The sequence below is a fragment of the Lepisosteus platostomus genome, chromosome 11, assembly GCF_059453375.1.
Source record: "Lepisosteus platostomus isolate fLepPlt1 chromosome 11, fLepPlt1.hap1, whole genome shotgun sequence".
Classification (NCBI taxonomy): domain Eukaryota; kingdom Metazoa; phylum Chordata; class Actinopteri; order Semionotiformes; family Lepisosteidae; genus Lepisosteus; species Lepisosteus platostomus.
The window spans coordinates 45846320-45865558 of record NC_142621.1 but is presented as its reverse complement, the minus strand read 5'-3'; the positions used below and the strand labels follow the sequence as shown (position 1 = coordinate 45865558).

The following is a 19239-nucleotide window of genomic DNA, read 5'->3' as shown; positions in this document are numbered from 1 at the left end:
ACCCCACTGCGCGATGGTATAACGTCGGTTTTTTTTTCCGGCATTTTAAATCCCCACCTACGGGACGGAAGGGGGAGGCTGGGGGGTGGGAGGAGTCTCCGCCGTGATTGGCTCCCGTGTTCGGCGTCTCCCTTGTGATTGGGTCCAGGCGCCGCCCGTCAGTGTCAACTTCGGGTTGTCTCTTGTGCTGCCTTTTCATTGGCTGCGTTTCGAGAGGAAAAAAAAAGAGTCCCAACGGTTCACGCCCCCCCCTCCCCCCCCCTTCTTTTTTGAAAAAAAAAATTGGAAGCCGAGCGGTGCTCTGCGCTGGGTGGCATTTGAGGATAAAATCTGGAAAAAAGGTAGTATTGTAAAAGTACAGAAATTACAGCCCCGTATTATACTGCTTTATTTAAGTCCCTACAGCTAAAGACAAGCGCGACGGCGATTTCGTAAAACCAAGACAACTGACACACGTTAAATAACTACATACAGTAGCTGCATGACTAGGCTGCACTCGTGTATCTTCTTATATCCTTTATCTATTTTTAATTCAGACTTTGTGCCATTATTGTGGTCTTTTAAGGCACCTGCTAGCTGATACTACAGCTGGGGCTAACAAATATTAGATTGTATTATAAACTCTGATCAAGTCTATCGAGGCTAAAACCTGCAATGACTTGGGTACGAAACCACATATAGAAAAAGCAATGCGGGGGGAAATATATCGTGGCAACACCGGGACAGCTATGAAAACGAAACGAAATTAAGTCTAAGATCTTAGATCGTTTTTTTTTTTGCTGAAACAATCACAACTTGTGTTCCCTTATTTGGAATACGCGTATTCGCGTGGCCTGGCGTGCTGCAGTGCAACTGCCCGAGGGAAATCCAATCCTTGTTGTTTCTGTTTGTATGATCAGTTTTTATTCAAGAAAATAACCGTGTCCTTTTCTTTTTGAGGGGCTCGGGGATGAGAGGCTCCAGTGTCCCCCGCTTAGCTGCCCTTCTCGCACAATGGACCCACTGTGCGCACAGGAATCGCCCCGGCTGTTCCTCCGGCTCTGACCGTCTTTAAACTCGCACACATCTGTCGGCACAGACAAGATGAGCCCCCAAACACAGTCCTCCAGCACAGTCTCCCATCAGCGAGCTGGAGAACTGCCCGTTCAGTGGTGCTTTAAAATTTCAGGTCACTTCAAACTCCAGCTGTGTTGAACTGTTTTTATTTTTTGGGGGGGGGGGGGGGTTATTCTCCAGGTGCCAGCTCTAAAATGTGGTCCTTACCTCTGAGGTGACCACCGCCTGCACAGTAAACTCGAGCTGTTTCCATCAGGGCATTTAGACTTCCTAGACTGAAGTGCAACACAGCTGACATTATCTTGCCTCCTCGTGTCTATAAGCCTGCTCAATCGCACAGGTAATTGTTCAGTTTTTATTTTCTTCGTGCATCTTAACTGATGAGCCAACTTTTTGTCCGGTTTGCACCGTGTGGATTATTGAAAGCTTCCGACTTCCTCTCCAATCTTAAGTTTTTTTTTCTTCCCGTTAATGGATTCATGTTGTGCTGAGTGTACTTTTCTTGTGTACACCTGCCTGCAAACCAGATTTCCCAACTGGGGAACTTAAAGGAAGTACTTTGCGCATTGAACAATATTCAGTGGAGAATCTAGAAGACAATCATCAGTCACAGAAGCCAGAAATGACATCGCAAGTTAGCATGGAAATATTAAAAACAACAAAAAATCACTGCAATAACCAGATATGATCATAATACAGTATGTACCCTTATTAAAGTTATTTCTGCACAGAAGAGCTCTGGGAACAACTTCGCTGACTGGAAAATATTCAGCGTCAAAGCGGACATTGTTTTTATACAGCTCCGAGTGCTTCCTTATGCCTGGAACAAAATGCCCAGCCAAAGCTGTCTCCATCGATGCTCTGGGATCCTTCAAGATAGGCTGAGATTCTGGCACTGAGGGTGAGGTTTGTTCAGTTCACCCCTGCTGTGCCTGTTCAGATCCCTCAGCAGTTGTAATAAGAAAGGTACGTCACCCTCTGATGAAACATTATTCTCCAGGGCTGGCTTGTCTTCGTGCTTCCAAAGAACATTTAGATGCCGCAACAGACTCGCAAAGTGTTCCCAAGCCATTACAAACTCGGCTACTTCCTTACAGCAGATGCGTTCTATAAACGAATGTTCAATTAAACAAAACATCCAGGAGTGATCCAGAGGAGTGTTAAGCATCTTCTGTCCATACCAACGATCCTGCACATCTCTTGCATTGCAGTCTGTTTCCACAGCACTAAGCCCACATGCTAGATACACCTCCATTACGCAGGGACGTACTGGACAAATACGAGCACCTCGGATGTACATACTGCATCTACGATTCCGTGTTGAGGAAACTCCCAACAGGAGTCTGACCCCAAATCTCCATCTCCACAACACATTCAAGACCTGAGAGGAACTGTAGTGCATCTCAACACTGATCTGTTCTTCCATTGGAAGTCATGTGTTCAGATCGCACTCCCACCACACATTTCCAACACATGTCAATGTTAAACTTATTTTAAAAGACGCTCTAGTTCATTAAAGGAATTGAGAACGCTTGTTGCTAGAAGGAGCTGTCAAGGCACAGAACCAATACTGCAGTCAGGTGGTTAACTTGTTTCCTTCGACTCCCATTTAAATCTAAAATTCTTAACTACAAATAAGACCCTGCATAACCTTTGGAATTCAGGTTTTCATTTAAACAGTCGAGTTTGTTAAAAGTATTTAAGATGTGGATTAAAATCATTAAAATCTTAAATGGTGGGGGTTTTTTTTACATTAAAAAAAACAAGGAATCTGGAATCATGTTGGAATAATGCAAAACGAAATGCGGAGTGTATCTGTTACCTGTGGTCAGTTTGTGAACAGATCCCTGAACAAAAATAAGGAACAGATTAATAAAAAAACACTTTTCTGTCACAGCCATTAATGAATCCCTTTCTGCACAGCAGTTATATACACCAGCTTATATGGAAAAATCTCACACTTAAATGAACCTTATGTTTTTCATACAATGAAAGGCCACAAAATGTGCATCTTATATAGAAGTAATTAAAATGCTCTGATTTTTAAAAAGCACTCTTAATCACAATATTTCTAACAAAACCCCAGGTGATTTTTTCAATTTATGACGTTTGTTCCCTTTAATATGACATTCCAGATATCACTGGCTGACCTTTTATTAGACAGACAAAAATAAGTTTAAAAAAAGAGAATCATTTTATTTTAACAAGAAATTTATTAAACAATACAGATGTTTGACTTGACTCAGAAACACTATCAGGTTTCTTTTTACCATATGGCCTAATCAAACTATGCTTAAGACAAGTTTCATTCTACACATAATCACTACAAATAAAAAAAGATATAAAATTTATCTTCTGATAATGATAAAAGAAAAATAAATCAGAAAACCAGTAATTCTCAATCTCCCAAAGAATGAGCTGAAAAAATAACTTACTGGGTTCATTTTGGAAAGACGCCACCAGAATTCCCAAAATTGTGGGATCAAATTCCCATTTTGCTTTCAGCATTTTGGTCAAAAAATGTCAGAAGGGCCACTTCAAAATAGCTCGAAGAGTGTGTGCCGTCATGTGAGGTTATTTATGTACATAAAGAGAAACAGAAGAATGAAAACACTATACAACAGTAGTTAAGATAACTGTGAAAACCTCTCTACCTCTGTACTGAATTTATCCTGTGGTGATAATGGGAAGAGTTTGCAAAGAAACAGTATCTGGAAAGGTCTTTTTTTGAAGATGCTTTTAGTAGAGGCCTCCTGTTTGTTGCTGAAACACGTCAATTGTATCTTCATCTTCCATTTCCAACTGTTTAAGAGGAAAAAAAAGATTACATGTGGGAAATGATCAAATTCACACAGGAAATGTTTCCACTGACTTGGAAGTGCTAATTTAGTACCACTACTACTAGTAGGGCCGTTTTGCAGACTGTCAGAATCATGAAAATCTAGGGTAGCTGAACAGAGACATCTGTATCTCAACTGCTCATCCATTTTGTCAGAAAAATGTCAAAATCAGTTGCTTGTTTGTGTAGGCCATAAACTCAAAGCCACTGAACTGGAATACTGCATTTAAAGGAAAGAACAGGTTCCCGGATAAAACAAAAAAAAACACTAACATTTAAACCTAAACTGTTTTGCACATACATGTATTTCATAAACCCCATCTGTTTTTTGTTACGTAAATTGTAACTCATGTCAGATTGATGAAAGGTCAGGAGTGACTCCATAGTAAAGACAGTACAGCTATTTCCACAATTTTTAATCTCTTCTTGAGGAAAACAATCATACAGGACTCACTAGAAACACTCCACCTAGTTATGCACCGTGCATGATAAAACACACTATTTCAGAAGGCAGCAGTTCATTCCCTCATTAGGAACGAGAGAGTCGTTTCAAGTCAGGATCTGTGTGGCCAGCGCTCTCACCTGTGCAGGCGTGTCTGTCTCATTGATTGGCTGCCCATCAAACCGGAATCGGATTTGCCTCATCGTCAATCCCTGTAAGGAGGAACAACCAGGCTTGTATCAACCAGGCTGGTCAGCAAACTGTTGATCACAAAAGCAGTCTGCCAGAAAATAGGCAGAGCTGCAGGGAAATACTGAGAAGCCCTCTAACACATATGCACAACCCCACATCCAAAGCAAGCAGGTTGTTCAAATAGTTTTTACTACACTGTGTTTTGGAAAAAGACCTTTTACCTCTTGGTGGGTGGTATGGTGTTATTTTGCATCACCAGATATCAGGCTACCCTGTAGTTGCCTATTTAAACAATATTATTCACACCAAGCCATCCCAAAATAAACGCATTTTACTTAATAGAGCAATGCTGCTAGGGAAATAATCCTAAACCAGCCTGACAAGCCTCTGAGGAGCTTGGATTAAAAGCATCATTCCGCAGAGTACACCTGCACACCTAGAACTAAGAAGCAGGGGGTGTTTTACATTAAACACCAGTAACACTGAGCCGTCTATCTGAACAGCTTCTAGTGCCTTAGGCATCTTACATAAAAAAAACATTCAAAGAAGAATAAAAATCCCTAAATGTTTCCCACATGTATGTAATTTGTCACTCATAATAATGTTACCGTTGCATTTGAAAATGAAGGGATACATACATACCATTTACAAAATATTCTATTAAGCTCTGAAGCATTTTAAGCCCCTGGGGAAACTGAAACCCCAAGGATGTCAGTGACCAATGTCTGATGTGCAGAAATGGCATTAAAAGCTGAGTGCCTACCTCCAACCCAAGGCTGTGCATGTCCCCACCCCTACACGCTGCTCCCCAGCCATACCTGTCTCTCGCAGTAAGCTTTCATGAGTTTGCTGAGTGGCGTGTGTCTCTTGATCTTAAACTGCACCACGGACCCATCCTGCCCCGCCACCTTCAGGTTAATGTGGTCGTTGTTTTCCGTTTTCACTCCTTCCTAAAGGACAGAAGCCACAAGATACAATAAGAACCTGCTCATTCTGTGGGAAGCCTCTGCCTGGTGAGTCTTCACATTATTATCCTTCTTCTTCCCTGTTTGGCATTGTCCATATAGTCAAGCAGCAAACAGGGCAAATTACTCAAGCCTACAGATCCATCCAACAGAGGGAAACAAAGGAGATGCTGCAGCTCAACTTGGGTTTTTTTTAGTGAAAAACATAATATCAGGATAGAACTTCTTCAAGAGTCTTCCTTCTTCACATTCTTCATCTGGAATCTGAGACTGGATTCCCGTTGATGGAGTCTAGTAAGAATGCATTAAGGAAGAACACCATGATGAATCTACTCCAGGTTGTTTATACTGCTTGTAGATCTATGAAAAACTCCTGCCAACTAGAAATGCTTCTATATCAAATCCCCACCTTAGCATGTACCACATATTTCGTTCTCAGGGATAGATATTCTTTAACAAGAGGGACTGCAGAATACATCTCGTTCAAGCGACTACAGAAACGCTCACACAAAACGAAAATAAATGGGTTGTGTATTCGCGTCACATCACCCATGTCTTCTTTGTAAAAAAAAAAAGTTTAAGACCTACACATACACTGCACAGGTGATTGACACGGAAGGCCAACCACAAAACTTAAACCTTTCGGTGCAAGGTGTCCTCAGCCAAAACCACCCCTGAGAGTTGGGAGCTAGAACTAAGAAGAAGGGATTAAGGAATCGGTAAGTCTGGCCCAGCGAGCATAAACTAGATGTTGTTCAGAAAAGGCCAAACGATGGTTGCAAGGCCTGTAAGAAGCTTTAAGCCACGCACGGCTTGCTTCTACAGGAATATTTCGCAGTTCCCCCCCAGATTCCTATCGGTGCTCCTGTGCTTACTCCTCTCCTTCCACTGCGTGGCACTGTCGCCAGCAAAAACCCCGAGTCCCATGGAATAAGACAGCAGTCACTTTAAAGGTAAGGCTGTGAAGCAAACTGTCCCCACAGCTTATCTTCCACAACACGGAAACCCACAAAACTTTTTTTTTCTAGCACTTAAACAACAATAAGCTTACATTTCTTACATTTAGCGGTTTTAACTCTACAGAGGGTACGTAAAAGTGCACAGTATAAAAGTATAAAATCCACATATTTCTTGGATTAGAGACTGAAAAACCACATGTTTTGCAGTTAGCACATAAATGTTATGAATTAGAATACTTACTCCTGTTCACAACTTATTATAAGTCTACAATGTCTACTTATTATTTAAAACCACTATCTTACTCATGCGATTTTGTGCGTCTGAGAAAAGTACTGTAAACATTAACGAATGACTTCAGTTGTCCAGGTTAAAAAAAAAAAACACACACCTTTGTGTCACCGGTCGGCATGCTCGTGTCCATGAAAATATCTCCACGCTCGTGGGAAAGGTCTGACAACTACACTTCCCCACCCCACCCCCACAGACAGCGAGACCAACTGCGCACGGAAGAGCTACACTTTGGGCATCTGGTGAGCACCATCATCTGCTCAGGTAGAGAGCGGAGGTGGGACAGATGATGTATCCGTAAGGGTCTTCTTTATTTATTTTTTTACCACTGCCGGCTTCCGACCGACCCGTGTGTTGTGGAGGAGGTCGCCCTTCCTTAGAAGCGGCTCAAAACTTCGGGTGGAAAGTGGAAGGTGCGTCCCCGGTCCCCCCAACCCACCCCGTCTCTCCCGACGCCAGACATCCCGACCCGGCGTCTCCCGAAGCGAACGGGGAGGGGAAAAAGACGAGCCTGACACCACCGGCGGCGGCGGTGGTCCAGGGGAGAGAGGGGGCATCAGCGGGCAGCCCGGGCCGCCGGGGTGTTTTGAAGACATCAACTCCCAATGAGCGCGCAGCCCGACACACGCGAGGTCCACACTGGGCCCAAAACAAGGAGAGCAGACCGGGCCCCCTCGCCCCCAGGACGGGCCCCCGGCCGCCCTCCGCGGCGTGCCGCAGAAGCGGGGCACTCCTCGATTTTAAAAAACGACTACTAAAAAGAAGAAAAAAAAAGTTAAGATCTTTTCTGATTGCCCGCCTCTGCAGGCTCGCTCACATCCCTTCCGGTGCTAGACCAGCGGTAGATTTCGCCGATCGCTTGGCTCACAAGTCAGCGGAGATACCGATGAATCGATCTCACTTAGGAAATAACGCGTATGAGGAAGACGCGGGCATTTCGTAATCAGCTTTTTCTTTTGCTCACCTTGGGTTTTTCGTCCGCCATAGCTTTCCTCTCCGCGTCTTTCTACGCCGCCACACAAAGAGTAAGTCGGGAGCGCGCACGTCCTCGCCGCCGACTCATTAAACCGGCATTGCGTGCGCGGGCACGACACATTGCTCGTCCGCGGCGCCCGCTGCTCACTGGACGGAGGCGGTCACGAGGGCCGGCTCCCCGTGCTCGCCTAGGCGGGAGTGACGTCATCCACGTTATTGGCCGCCGCGCCGCCGCTCGTGCACGCGCATGGCGAAAAAATTATGTTCATCTTTTTTAATTTGTTTTGTTTTACACGGATAGAGAGAAGCATAAAGGAATCTCACTCGACCGAAAAGTAACATTTTTCTCATGCCCTGGCTTCTGGGATAGACATTTAAAACAACATTCATAATTATAGTGTATTCTGGGAATGTAGGTGACCAAAGGACAATTTCTGGAAAATTCTGATGGAGCAGGCTGTGGAAGCCATCTTGTTTTCCTGTGTGGTGGGTTGTTTTTCACCAGTTACAAATTATCCACAGTACAAAGACACAGTCAAACCCTTTTTTTCAGTTAAAAGAGAGACATTTTCCAAGAAGGTGTTAATAATTAGCTTTACTCTTTGCGGGACAAAGTAATTATTTTGTAAATGCCAAAATTCCAATTCCATGACATAATTTCATGAATTTGCCATTTAAAATAAACATTACCCTGGGTTGTGCTTTCCAACATTTCAGGCATATGAAATGCAAGATTTACTGGGACACTGGGAAATTGACCCCCCAGTTGCTCATGGTTCACCACAGGGGCAGGCCCTATCTTCATCATAGAATAGTAATTACCTATATCTTATAACTACATCACTTGCCCTTACATTTAGATTCTTAAAGTAAGAAAAGCAAACTTGCAAAACTCGTTTGAAGCTTATATGCATATATCACATAATTTATAGTGGTTCCTCCATGCTCTTTGACACTTAAACATTGAACACTGATTATTATAGCCACACTATACAGTGTGTCAACAGTAGTAGTAATAACAACAGAATTTCTGTTTCATGTAGTTCTAAATGTTTGATGCTGTATCTGGTGTGTTTATTGAGAAGGATTTGTGGTTGGTCGTTTTTCTAAATAAACATGAATTGTTAAAGGTATTATGTCATTGTATGACATCTTTGAGTAAGTAGTTTAAGCCTTTCTCTTTCTCCCCTCTCAAAGGGGCAGGTTTATTACCAGCTAGACCCAAAAGTATACGAAAAAGTGTGCTTTGTGCCACATGAACATCCAAATAAATAATTATTTAAGAAGTAAGCGACCATATCCTTTGACCTTTTAAACATCAGCATTAGAACCACAATCAGTAGTCTTCGAACGGAAACCCAGTAGTTAATTGAATGCGTCCATTCGTATTTTCATCAAACATTAAAATGATCATTTATATTTAAAAAAAAATCAATCTCCAGTTAAAAAATACCCCCCACTATGTTTCTGTTCCAGTTCACAGTTCCTTTCGTTTGAGAAGCAGGTTCCCTCCAGCACAGATGATCACAAAAATATTTTTTTTAATGTATTTGAAACAAATATGTCCACGTCTAAAATACTGCCGTATTTCGTGGTGAATAAATCACACAAAAACTCAAATGCCTAAACGCGGTTTTAAAAGATATGAAACCCAGGAACAACCATCAGCTGCGTTCAACACTTTTGCTTTCACAATATTTTACGCAGGCATCTGAGTAGACAGTCCGGCTCAAGCCCGGGCACATGGGGTCCTGTCTCGTTTTTTTTACAAAAATCTCAATGCGCTGAGTTTTTACACATGCGAATTTTTTTTTTGATTCACTTATTGCGGAAGGAAACATCTTTGCAAAGGTTTATTTATTTTTTTTTCATTTTCGGTAGGAAATGGAGGAGGTGGATGTCGAGCCGACCACAACAGTATGTTCTCTCTCTGGTTTATAATTTGTAACTCGGGGGGAAACCGTGTAGAAACACTGTAGAGGGATGTCTGTTCTGTTTTGTAGTCGCACATTTGCCTAAAGAAAGCGGGTGTTTGCTAGCTCCTGAAATGAAGAAGAGGCGGCTGTAATAAAGGCTACGAGTGGTCTTCGCCTCTATTTGAATTTGAGGCTGAATTTGTCATGTTTCCAGTTGTGCCAGCGCTTTGACACGATCCCGGTGAAATTAGGATATTTGGTCATTCAGAACTTCATGAAACATTATTGCACAGCATTTCACGATCTTTTTATTGTTCAGAGCTGGTTTCAGGGGATCGCTTTTCTTGCAGCTAGGAGTAAATGTTAAGGGTTTTTTTTTTGGTCTACCGGGCAGGAGGAGGGTCGTGAGTTCAAATCCCGAACGTTTCGCCGCTGTCGGCTTCTCTCAGTCAGGCAGCTCACTGCCGGTGCCGGTGCTCACTGCGAACGAGAACATGTTGTTCAGGACCCCTTTCTGATTTGACAAAAGGATTCATTTAATTTAATTATAAAAAAAACTTAATGCACAGCTCAGTCCTGAACAAGACCACTTGATTAGAGAAAATAAAAGGTAGCACAGAGACGCGTTTAGTGTCCTGTCTGACTCCTGGTTTCGATTTAAAGTATATTATTATTATTATTATTATTATTTTATTATTTTATTTTGCAGCTCATCCCAGGTGTTGACTTCAGGCAGAAGCACTTGGGCTTTGTGTGGGGTCCCAGGGACATACTGACCTATGAGACTCAGTACAAGACAGCAGGTGAGGCTTCCCTGCCGTTACACGGTGCCTGTTTCTGGGTGATTCTTTTTTTGCTACAGCTCAAATGGAGACTTGTTCTTCCTTGATCGCCCCGTCAGGAGCCCCGGCTGCGTTTGCGAGCTGCCCGTGGATCCACATGGTCAGGAAGGATGAAGACATCTACTCTCCCATCCTGCGCAAGCTCTTCAACGAGTCCCACCACATCTTCGTCCAGCTGCAGAAGAGCACGGACGACACCGCCAGCAAGGCCAAGAAGCCTCGGTACACGGCCTCCGTCACCATGGAGATCCGTAGAAAGATGGCTTACTGATTTTGAGTATCTGACGGGGGTGTGGGTGGGGGCTCTGTTCTTTTGTCGGAGTAACGTTTTGTCATCCATGTGGGGTAAAATCCATGCAGGATGAATCCGGTCATTGTGACGAGTAATGTACCATTTCAAGTTTTTTTTTTTTTTAATGCTGTGGTCAAATAAGATAAGATTTTTATTGTCCCCTGTGGGAATTTTTTTATGGACACCTAGCACTCCTGTACATTTAAATAGAATGCAAACAAAAAAAAGAAAAGAAAAACATTGCACATTATTCTATTACATAAAAATAAGAAAAACATTGCACATCACTCTGTTGCACATGTACAGTATAACGCATAACAACATGTAACATTTATAACACATCCCAAAACTCAAGGGGTTGTAAGAGTGACTTCTCTGAGAATGAGAATTAAAAATGAGATTAAATGACTTCTCTGCACAATTCACAGCAAACCCCAGGCACGATGCAGGATGCTTGAACTGTCCTCCTGTATTTGCAGGTTTGTCAGCATTAGTAAGAACTACCGATCAGTGATCCGGGCCTGTATGGAGGAGCTCCAACAGAATGCAGGTACCAAGAGTTTCACTCCTGTCATGCAGAACACGTCTCATGGCTGTGACAGCAGTATCTGCAGGGTGATTTTTTAAAAACTATCCTTTTTCGGTTTCTTAGCACTGCCATTAATTTGTTGTGATTTTTCTGTTCCCTGCAGTTTCTGCACGTGACGCGGCTCTAGCAACACAGTATGGCAATCAGGTTGGGAAAGCTCTTTTTGAAGCTTCTTGCTTCATACTCATTGATGTAACTGAATTGATTGCATGCAAACTGTGGAAAAGCATAGCTTCTGACACTGCTGCAATTCTCATCTTCCCTTGGGCTTCAGCAGAGTTGCTGGGGAGGAGGAAAAAAAAATCACGTCAAGAGACGTTTTGTGGAAACTCAAAAGCTTTCAATTAGGAAACTGTAAAACTCATAATGCTGAAAGTAACTAAAGATGGACAGAGTGGTCTTTTTACCCCTTGACGTTCTCCAGACAAACTAAAGATCTGTGCATATCCATACAGGTGTCAATTCTGTTGGCAGTGGAGCTCATCTGGAATCTATGTGAAGTCTTGTTCATCGATGCTGCCCCAGGTTTGTGTTTTATGCAACCAACTTTACAGACTGTATTCATGAACATGAGCTCGTGAACATTAGTTTTTGGGTAAAGGTTGATAGTGTTTCTGTGAAGGTAAACCTGGCCCCTTCCAGTTTCTGTAAAGTATTGTATGACATTCCCATCTTTCCTAGTGATTATAATTAATTACATTTATTAATTTGGATGGTGATTTTTTTACGAAGGGTTTATTAATTGCATCTGGTCAAGATGGGAAGCTTGCGGTTTTAACAGTAGTTCCTGTATGCTCAGTCTCCCAGCAGCGTGAATGTAGTGGAACAAATAAAGGTTAATTCCATGTTGAAACGTAGTAAGAAAGATGAGACAAAGAAAGGGGAGAAAAAGTGTCCAAACAAAGAGAGACTTGGGGGAGAGGTGTGAAAAGATTAAATCTGTAAATGGATGGAGAGGTTCTAAAAATAATTTTTCATTTGATCTAAAGGGGGAAGGTGAGATGAAGGGTTAATCTTGGGTTCTGGAAAACCACTGTACACACTGACCTTCAGCCAGATGAAAATGGTTGTGTAGGCTCACCTTGCCCTGCCTGTGTGTTGGGAGAGAGTGCAGGGTTAGTGATGAGCTGTCTTGCATGTGGTTTACGGTAAATGTTTGCAATCATTCCTTTCAAGCTGGCACCCTTCTGCTGCACCTTCTGGACTGGGTTCGACTGCACAAGGCTGGCGTCGATGAGCAGGCTCAAGAGGTTCTGCAGAGCGAGAGCCCCGCGCAGCACCCTGCCTACTGGGGCGTGGTACGCGGTGGGGCAGGACCCCCTTTTCCTGCATCTGTGTGTTCGGGGGGGGGGAGGTTTCTGCCGCTGCCTTAAATTGGGATCCTGCCGAAAAAAGTTTCAACACTACCGTTATTTTCTGATGCGGGATTTCGTTAATTGGGAAAACAAGAGGTTTGGCAGGGCAGGTGTGTTTTATTTTGTTATTAATAATAACAGTAATAATACTTCCTCACACTTATATAGCGCTTTTCTGGACACTCCACTCAAAGCACTTTACAGGTAATGGGGATCCCCTCCACCACCACCAATGGATTATTGACAGCAGTTCTCTTGTCTTCCACTTCTTGCATCTCGGGTTTTGGGATAAAGTTTCTAATTTGGTTTCAACCAAGAGCATTGGAACTGTAACAGTGTAGTCCCCGTGAGAATCAGACCTGTGACGGCCTTTCATTTATTCTAGCCTCAGCTACCCTCCAGATCCCCACGCCGGCATTGCTCGTCTTAGTTATTCTACCGTTGGCACAGACCTCCGACACCACTGTGTCCCTGAGGTGTGTGAGCCTTTGCCGTCTCAGCAGGCTGTGAGGAAGGAGCCAGCGCTGTGCTGAGACTATCTGTGCCGCTCCCAGCCTGCAGGGTTTCGATCGAGAGAGATTTGAATCGAGGCTTCAGCAGTATTTAGTGCCGCTTGTGGGCTAAAACATCAGTGCTCATTTGAGGGTACATGTGCTTTCCTTTGCTGTTGCTGTTGGAGAATTGCAGTGCTCTTCACCTTTTTTTTAACTGCACCAGTCTGCCTCTCTCCTCATCCTCATCCTCTCCCAATCTTCCACCCCTTGCCTCCAGGTGATCTCCTACGTCCTGCAGGGTCGGATGGACGAGGCCAGGCAGATCCTGGGGAAGCAGGCTTCCCAGCAGCCAGGGGCACGAGCCGTGTACAAGCTGCTGGACAACCTCATGATGAAAATGCCCATTTACAACGTACGAACCAGCTGCGTTTTTTTTTTTGGATAGATGTTTATCGCCTTTGCACTTCTCAAACGATATCGGCGATGGACCGAACATTTTCCTCTTGACGTATTCACTGTGCATTTCATCCACATTAGGCAGATTCGGCCATTCGGTATCATGCATCCTGGCAGCAATTAAAAACGTTCTTGTAAAATCCTGTCACCGTGACATGCTTGAAGAAGTGACGCGTGACGTGTTTCTTGGCCGTAGCGTGAGTTGGACGCACCTTTTCGTCTTTTCCAGAGTCCTTGTATTTTGCAGTCAGATGCAAATAGTATGGGGGGGGGAGGAAATAATCGAGCCAGAAAAAAAAATAGGAATAAAGAAAATACAATGTTTGCCTCTTGCCTGGTGAAAGTGGGTGGCGAGCGGAGTTGGTGAAGTTCATGAATGCTGGTCTGTTTCTGTTTCTGTGGCGCGCAGCCGGGGGGGAACCAGACGCTGACAGAGTTCGATGTGAGGTGGCGTCACTGGCGCGAGGAGTGCACGCGCTGCCTGGAGGACAGCTCCTTTGCTGGGGACCCCCACCTGGAGCTCATCTGCAAGGTAGCCACCCGGGACGGGCAGCCGCACAGGCCTGCGCCCTCCCTCGCCGGGACTCGCAAGCAGCGCCGCTCAGCCTCGTCGTCGGGTGGCGCCTCATAGGAGGGTTTACTCGGCCAGAGCGCGTCTTGCATCGGGGGTAACGACTTTGCCCTGGAATACCTTCTCTATCTAATACCAGTAAGGAGAACAGTGCGTGTGCAGGCTCTGAATGGAAAATTCAGCTTGGGATTACATCACTCCAATGCCATTTCCTGCAGTTTACACCTAAACACAAGTTGTGTCAGTGCTGGTGATAATAAAACGTCTGATTACACAACGGCGTATGATGGCAGCTGACTAACAGTCTTCATCCTCGGCAGGCAGTCACTTGCAATTTCATGATTTCTGAGGGTGTAAACCATGACAAAGGGCGAGGTGTTTCGGAGGTGAACGTTGAGAGTCCCATTCCTCACCTGGGATTGGCGGATCAGCAGAAACCGTCCGGTTAACTTTGATTTTCGTTTGCAGATTCTTCTGGGCGACGAAGACACTCTGCTGGAGCAGAAAGAGCTCCTGGGCACCTGGTACCATTTCCTGGTCACCCGTCTCCTGTACACACAACCCACTGTCAAGCCTACAGAGCTCCATTACTATGCACAGGTAGTGGCAGATCAGTACTTATCTTTTCCAGGTGGAAACAAGCTAGTGTTGGCTCGCCTCACTCAACCACATCTCGATGTACAGCCCTCCACGGCTTAACAGTACTTACATAAAATCTGTGATGGCTGAATTGACTTAAGGCTTTGTTAGCATTGCCTTTTAAGACGGCAGGTGTCAGTACACTAGAGTATGGAAGCAGAGGGAGACTATTTGGAAAGATACCTTGTCAGTTTTTTTTTTTATGCCATCAATGCTGGTATAGAGCTAACGAAAACAAATCTACCTCGAAGAATAACTGCTGTAATTTTACTTTCATCTCCTCTGTGAAATAAGAAAAGTGAAAGTTTACTGTCTTGGAATTCCAGTCCAGCATGGACATGTTCTTGGGTCCTCGTGCTCCGGAGCCTTTGGACAGCATCTTGTTGGCTGCATTCGAGTTTGACATCCACCAGGTCATAAAGGACTGCAGGTGAGAACCCTGACATCGTAGAGGCTGTTTCCAGTCTGATGATGATGATAAAAAATCTCAAGACCTGTGCCTCAGTGACAGGCCTTTCTGTCACACTGCTGCAGGGTGGAATTGCAGCAGAGGTGTTGTGCTCTTGTGATAATCATGTCCCTTTTCTCTTCCTGTCCTTCTCCTTCAGCATTGCCCTCAATAACTGGTGGTTCGTTGCTCATTTGACAGACCTGTTGGATCACTGCAAACTCTTGCAGTCCCACAACCTTCAGTAAGTGCGTGACTGTTCTACACAGGGCAGCCATTAGAAGACACACTGTACCTTGCAGCTTGCACTTTGAGATTGAGATACTTGGTTTCAGAAGCAGAGTGAAACTGTCCATTGATGTGTGCTGGGAGGAATTGTGATTTGTATTTTAAGCTTTTTTTAACAACGGGGAGATTCAACTCCTTGTCTACTAATTAACCTTGACCTGCTTTCCATTTATAACTGTTTTTTAAGACTTTGTTTTGAATGAAGAAGTTCAGAATTAGTGGTTTGCTAATCTTTATCTTGCATAATTACATTTAGTCAGCTTGGGTTTTTTTTTTTAGAAAATGTTAACAGCAACTCCCTGATCTGATTGTGATCGAATTTTATTTTGCTTCAGCTTTGGTTCCAATCTAAGGGAGTTTCTCCTCTTGGAATACGCTTCTGGCCTCTTCACCCATCACAGGTACGTGAACAGGACTGGGTCGTTATTGGCCCCTATGATGGGGTATGTAGTGATTCTTCTGAGGTACACGAGGGGAATTAAAAAAAAACATTAAGAAATCACCATGTTATATCTATTTATGCAAGACAGAACAGATGTCTGTAGGAAGTCCTTCATTACCATCTGAAATGCCCTTAAAATACCTAGGTGCTGAAGTAATGCCATTATTCCCAAAACCCTTATCTCTGTTGGCCTTCTCATCCTGTCTGTGCTCATAATTTGTTGTTGGTTCCTGCAGGTTTAATTCTGTTACCTCTAATCGTTAACCAATTAACTTTTACATATCGGACTTGGGGGGAAAAAAGGCACGTCTTTAAGTGGGTCCAAAATCCTGTGAATGAGACGCTTTGTTGATGTTACTTTGCTAAATGTTCGGCCAAGGAGTCTGCCACACCCTCTTCCGTGCACGTGCACAGTCTCATTCCTGTGTCGCCTGTCCCCAGCTTGTGGCAGCTGGCGGTGGATTACTTTGACCACTGTCCGGAGTTCGGGAGGGTGTACCTGGAGATGCAGATCGAGAGGGTGCCCCTGGACACTGAGCGCAAGGCTGTGAAGGTGCTGCGGATCTGCGAACAGAGGCAGATGGCAGAGCAAGGTAAAGGGGTCCTGCAGGGAGGCATGGGCTCTAATATACAGAGTGCTGGAACTTTGCGTGTGTTCTGTCAAGATAAACAGATGGGCTTCCTATTAGGCGTGTTCATAAAGTCACTGCCCTGCAACAAGAGACGTCTGTCCTATAATGAAAACATCCAGATGAGGTGTTTGTTTCCCATAGACCTTCCCCCTACAGCCTGTTCGTTATCTGTATTGTATGTCCCAGACCTCTGCTGCATGATAAGTCATGGGTTTAATAAGGTCATATTGAGTATGCAAGAGAAGAACTAATTGCAACAAACCCATAACCTAATGTTTCCGGATGCAACCAACACCTGCAATTTGTTTTCACACCCTGAGATGCTTACATTTACAAATAGCGGGAAGAATCTAATTTTCTGCCTTGCCGTTCTCTGTCAGTGCGCAGTATCTGCAAGATCATGGCTATGAAAGCTTTGCGCAACCAACGCCTGGGCTCAGCGCTTTCCTGGAGCATCAGAGCCAAAGACGCCGCCTTCGCCACCCTTATCTCCGAGAGGTCAGTCCCGCCTTAAGACCTTGTTAACTTCGAGAGGTCAGTCCCTCCCATCTGGTTATTTTCCATGTGTGTCCCTTCCCAATCACGCCCAGTTGCCACAATCTGCGTTCCCTCTCCACCCTGTCGCAGGTTCCTTCAGGACTACTGTGACCGCGGCACCTTTTCTGACTTGGACCTGATAGACAACCTGGGGCCAGCCATGCTGCTGAGTGATAGGCTCACCTTCCTGGGTAATGCTCGTTCCCCCGGACAAAACAGGCCAAAAAAAAAATGCTTGCAAAGGTTTCTTGCCTTTCCTTCCATATCTGTAACTTCGACCTGTTTGAACTTCCCCATCTCACTTTTATATTTCATGCACTTTTGTCTTCCTAATGCTGATGGCTCCAGGGGGGTCTCAGTCTCTCCAGGGAGTCTCGTGGAGGGCTGGTGTGCCTGTGGGTTTCTAGAACACCAGGGCTCTTAAAAAGCAGCTCATTATTGGCTAAATTAGTCCAAGTTAACAGCTTCTTCCAACTCTTAGGTGCTGTTGCTTTAATGAACCCTTGAAAACCTGCAATCACACCAGCCCTGCGGGACCACTGATATAGAATGAATTACTGCAGTTTTGCTGACTTTGTCCAAAATCTACCTCAAGATTTTATGCTGCCAGAGATGCTTCAGGAACAAAACTTCATTCCTAGCCTGCTATTCACTGGATTGATGCATGTTAGTGCTGTGAAAGTAAGCGTCTGCTATTAAAGCAATTGTTTGGAAAAGGAAACATTTTTTTTTTTTTTACTCCTGGCTTCTTCTGCATTTAAATAAAGTGTAGTTCCAGGTTCAGCTGCCTGTCGTGTGCGCTGCTGACTGACCCGCGTTGCCGATAAGGAGTGTCGTGTGGTGTTGAGCAGCAGTGTGTGGTTTTGCAGGGAAGTACCGCGAGTTTCACAAGATGTACGGGGAGAAGAAATTCCCAGAAGCGGCCAAGCTGCTGCTGTCCCTCATGACGGCCAGAATTGCCCCCAAGAACTTCTGGATGACCCTCCTGACCGACGCCCTGCCTCTCCTGGAGCAAAAACAGGTCGAACATGGACCCTCCCTAGCGGGCGCAGGCTGGCTTCTTTGTATTTACTGGACAGGATGGACGCGTCCCAGCTTCTGTTCACAAGTCCTGTTTTGTTTTTTCCCCCAGGTGATATTTTCAGCAGAGCAAACATATGAACTCATGCACTGTCTGGAGGAACTCACGTCAGGAGCAGATGACTCAAAGGATGAACACGTAGGTCATGTAAGTTGGAGAATGAGACGTGTAAACACTTCTTATGTGTTAGGTTAAAATGAACTCTTTATTTTATATTTATATTTCTTTTTCAGTCTTTCAGGGCAACAGCCCAGCAGGACCTTTAGGCATTTGTAAATCATCAGCAGATTCAGACCAGTGGAGGGAGTTTATATTTGCCCAATTAAACTTTAACTGAGCACATTTGACCCTCCTCTTGATTTAGAAAGACTCGCAAAACGTGCTGGACTGTTCCCCTTGAGGAGCTGTTGGGAGGGAGTCCTGCGGTTGTGCATCTACATTAACAATAGGGGTGTATAGGAGGCGTTGAGAGAGTCTCGAGTAAACTGGTCTCCCCAAATTTCCTAACTTTCTACGGTATTCACTACCCCCATCTATTGTCTCCTCTCATTGTGTAGTTTTTTGTTGGTGGTGTTCTGTAAAGAGCTTTGAGAAGCCACCTTCAAAGGCACTATATAAAATAAAGTTTGTTGTTCTTCTTATTATAATACATTTGCTGTTTCTTCTAAGGTTGAAGACATCAAAACCACTAAAATAGAGCTCCTCCGTCTTGCACTGGCACGGAACCTGGCGTCCGCGATTGTGGAGGAGGGCACGGTGGACTCATGGTGAAAACCGATCCAATTCTCTACTCGTGTATATACATTTTATTATGGGTCCTTTTTTCTGCCGAGATAATAAAGCTCATTTTCTTCATAGAATTGGTTTGTGACCAGTGAGTTAAGCTACAGCCTGCAAAAAAGAACACGGGTCTTATTTATTTTTCCGGGACGGTACAGGG

General features: G+C 44.3%; 2 protein-coding genes and 1 long non-coding RNA gene across 4 annotated transcripts; 2 read left to right on the top strand and 1 right to left on the bottom strand.

Annotated features, from left to right (window-relative positions):
• The first annotated feature begins 160 nt into the window (after window positions 1-160).
• Window positions 161-2789, top strand: LOC148652828 (uncharacterized). The gene is made up of 2 exons (XR_015925432.1): window positions 161-341; window positions 940-2789. It is a non-coding gene; the product is annotated as an uncharacterized LOC148652828 (long non-coding RNA).
• A 460-nt stretch (window positions 2790-3249) lies between these two features.
• sumo2b (small ubiquitin like modifier 2b) lies at window positions 3250-7861 on the bottom strand. Its single transcript, XM_088600036.1, has 4 exons — window positions 7707-7861; window positions 5348-5479; window positions 4478-4549; window positions 3250-3858 (listed from the first exon to the last, which is right to left on the bottom strand). Exons 1-4 carry the CDS (start codon window positions 7725-7727, stop codon window positions 3796-3798), a joined length of 288 nt encoding a protein of 95 aa, XP_088456162.1. The 5' UTR covers window positions 7728-7861; the 3' UTR covers window positions 3250-3795.
• A 1582-nt stretch (window positions 7862-9443) lies between these two features.
• On the top strand, window positions 9444-19159 carry nup85 (nucleoporin 85). 2 transcript variants are annotated; one of them, XM_088600026.1, is made up of 19 exons: window positions 9444-9634; window positions 10343-10436; window positions 10535-10697; window positions 11247-11317; window positions 11460-11503; window positions 11812-11881; window positions 12533-12654; window positions 13483-13617; window positions 14071-14193; window positions 14701-14832; window positions 15198-15301; window positions 15480-15563; window positions 15943-16008; window positions 16491-16642; window positions 17062-17179; window positions 17309-17409; window positions 18088-18239; window positions 18351-18437; window positions 18969-19159. In XM_088600026.1, exons 1-19 carry the CDS (start codon window positions 9602-9604, stop codon window positions 19068-19070), a joined length of 1953 nt encoding a protein of 650 aa, XP_088456152.1. In that variant the 5' UTR covers window positions 9444-9601; the 3' UTR covers window positions 19071-19159. The 2 variants fall into 2 exon arrangements, with proteins under 2 accessions (XP_088456152.1, XP_088456151.1); XM_088600025.1 differs by having other exon boundaries at window positions 9445-9634; window positions 18351-18446.
• Window positions 19160-19239: the final 80 nt, after the last annotated feature.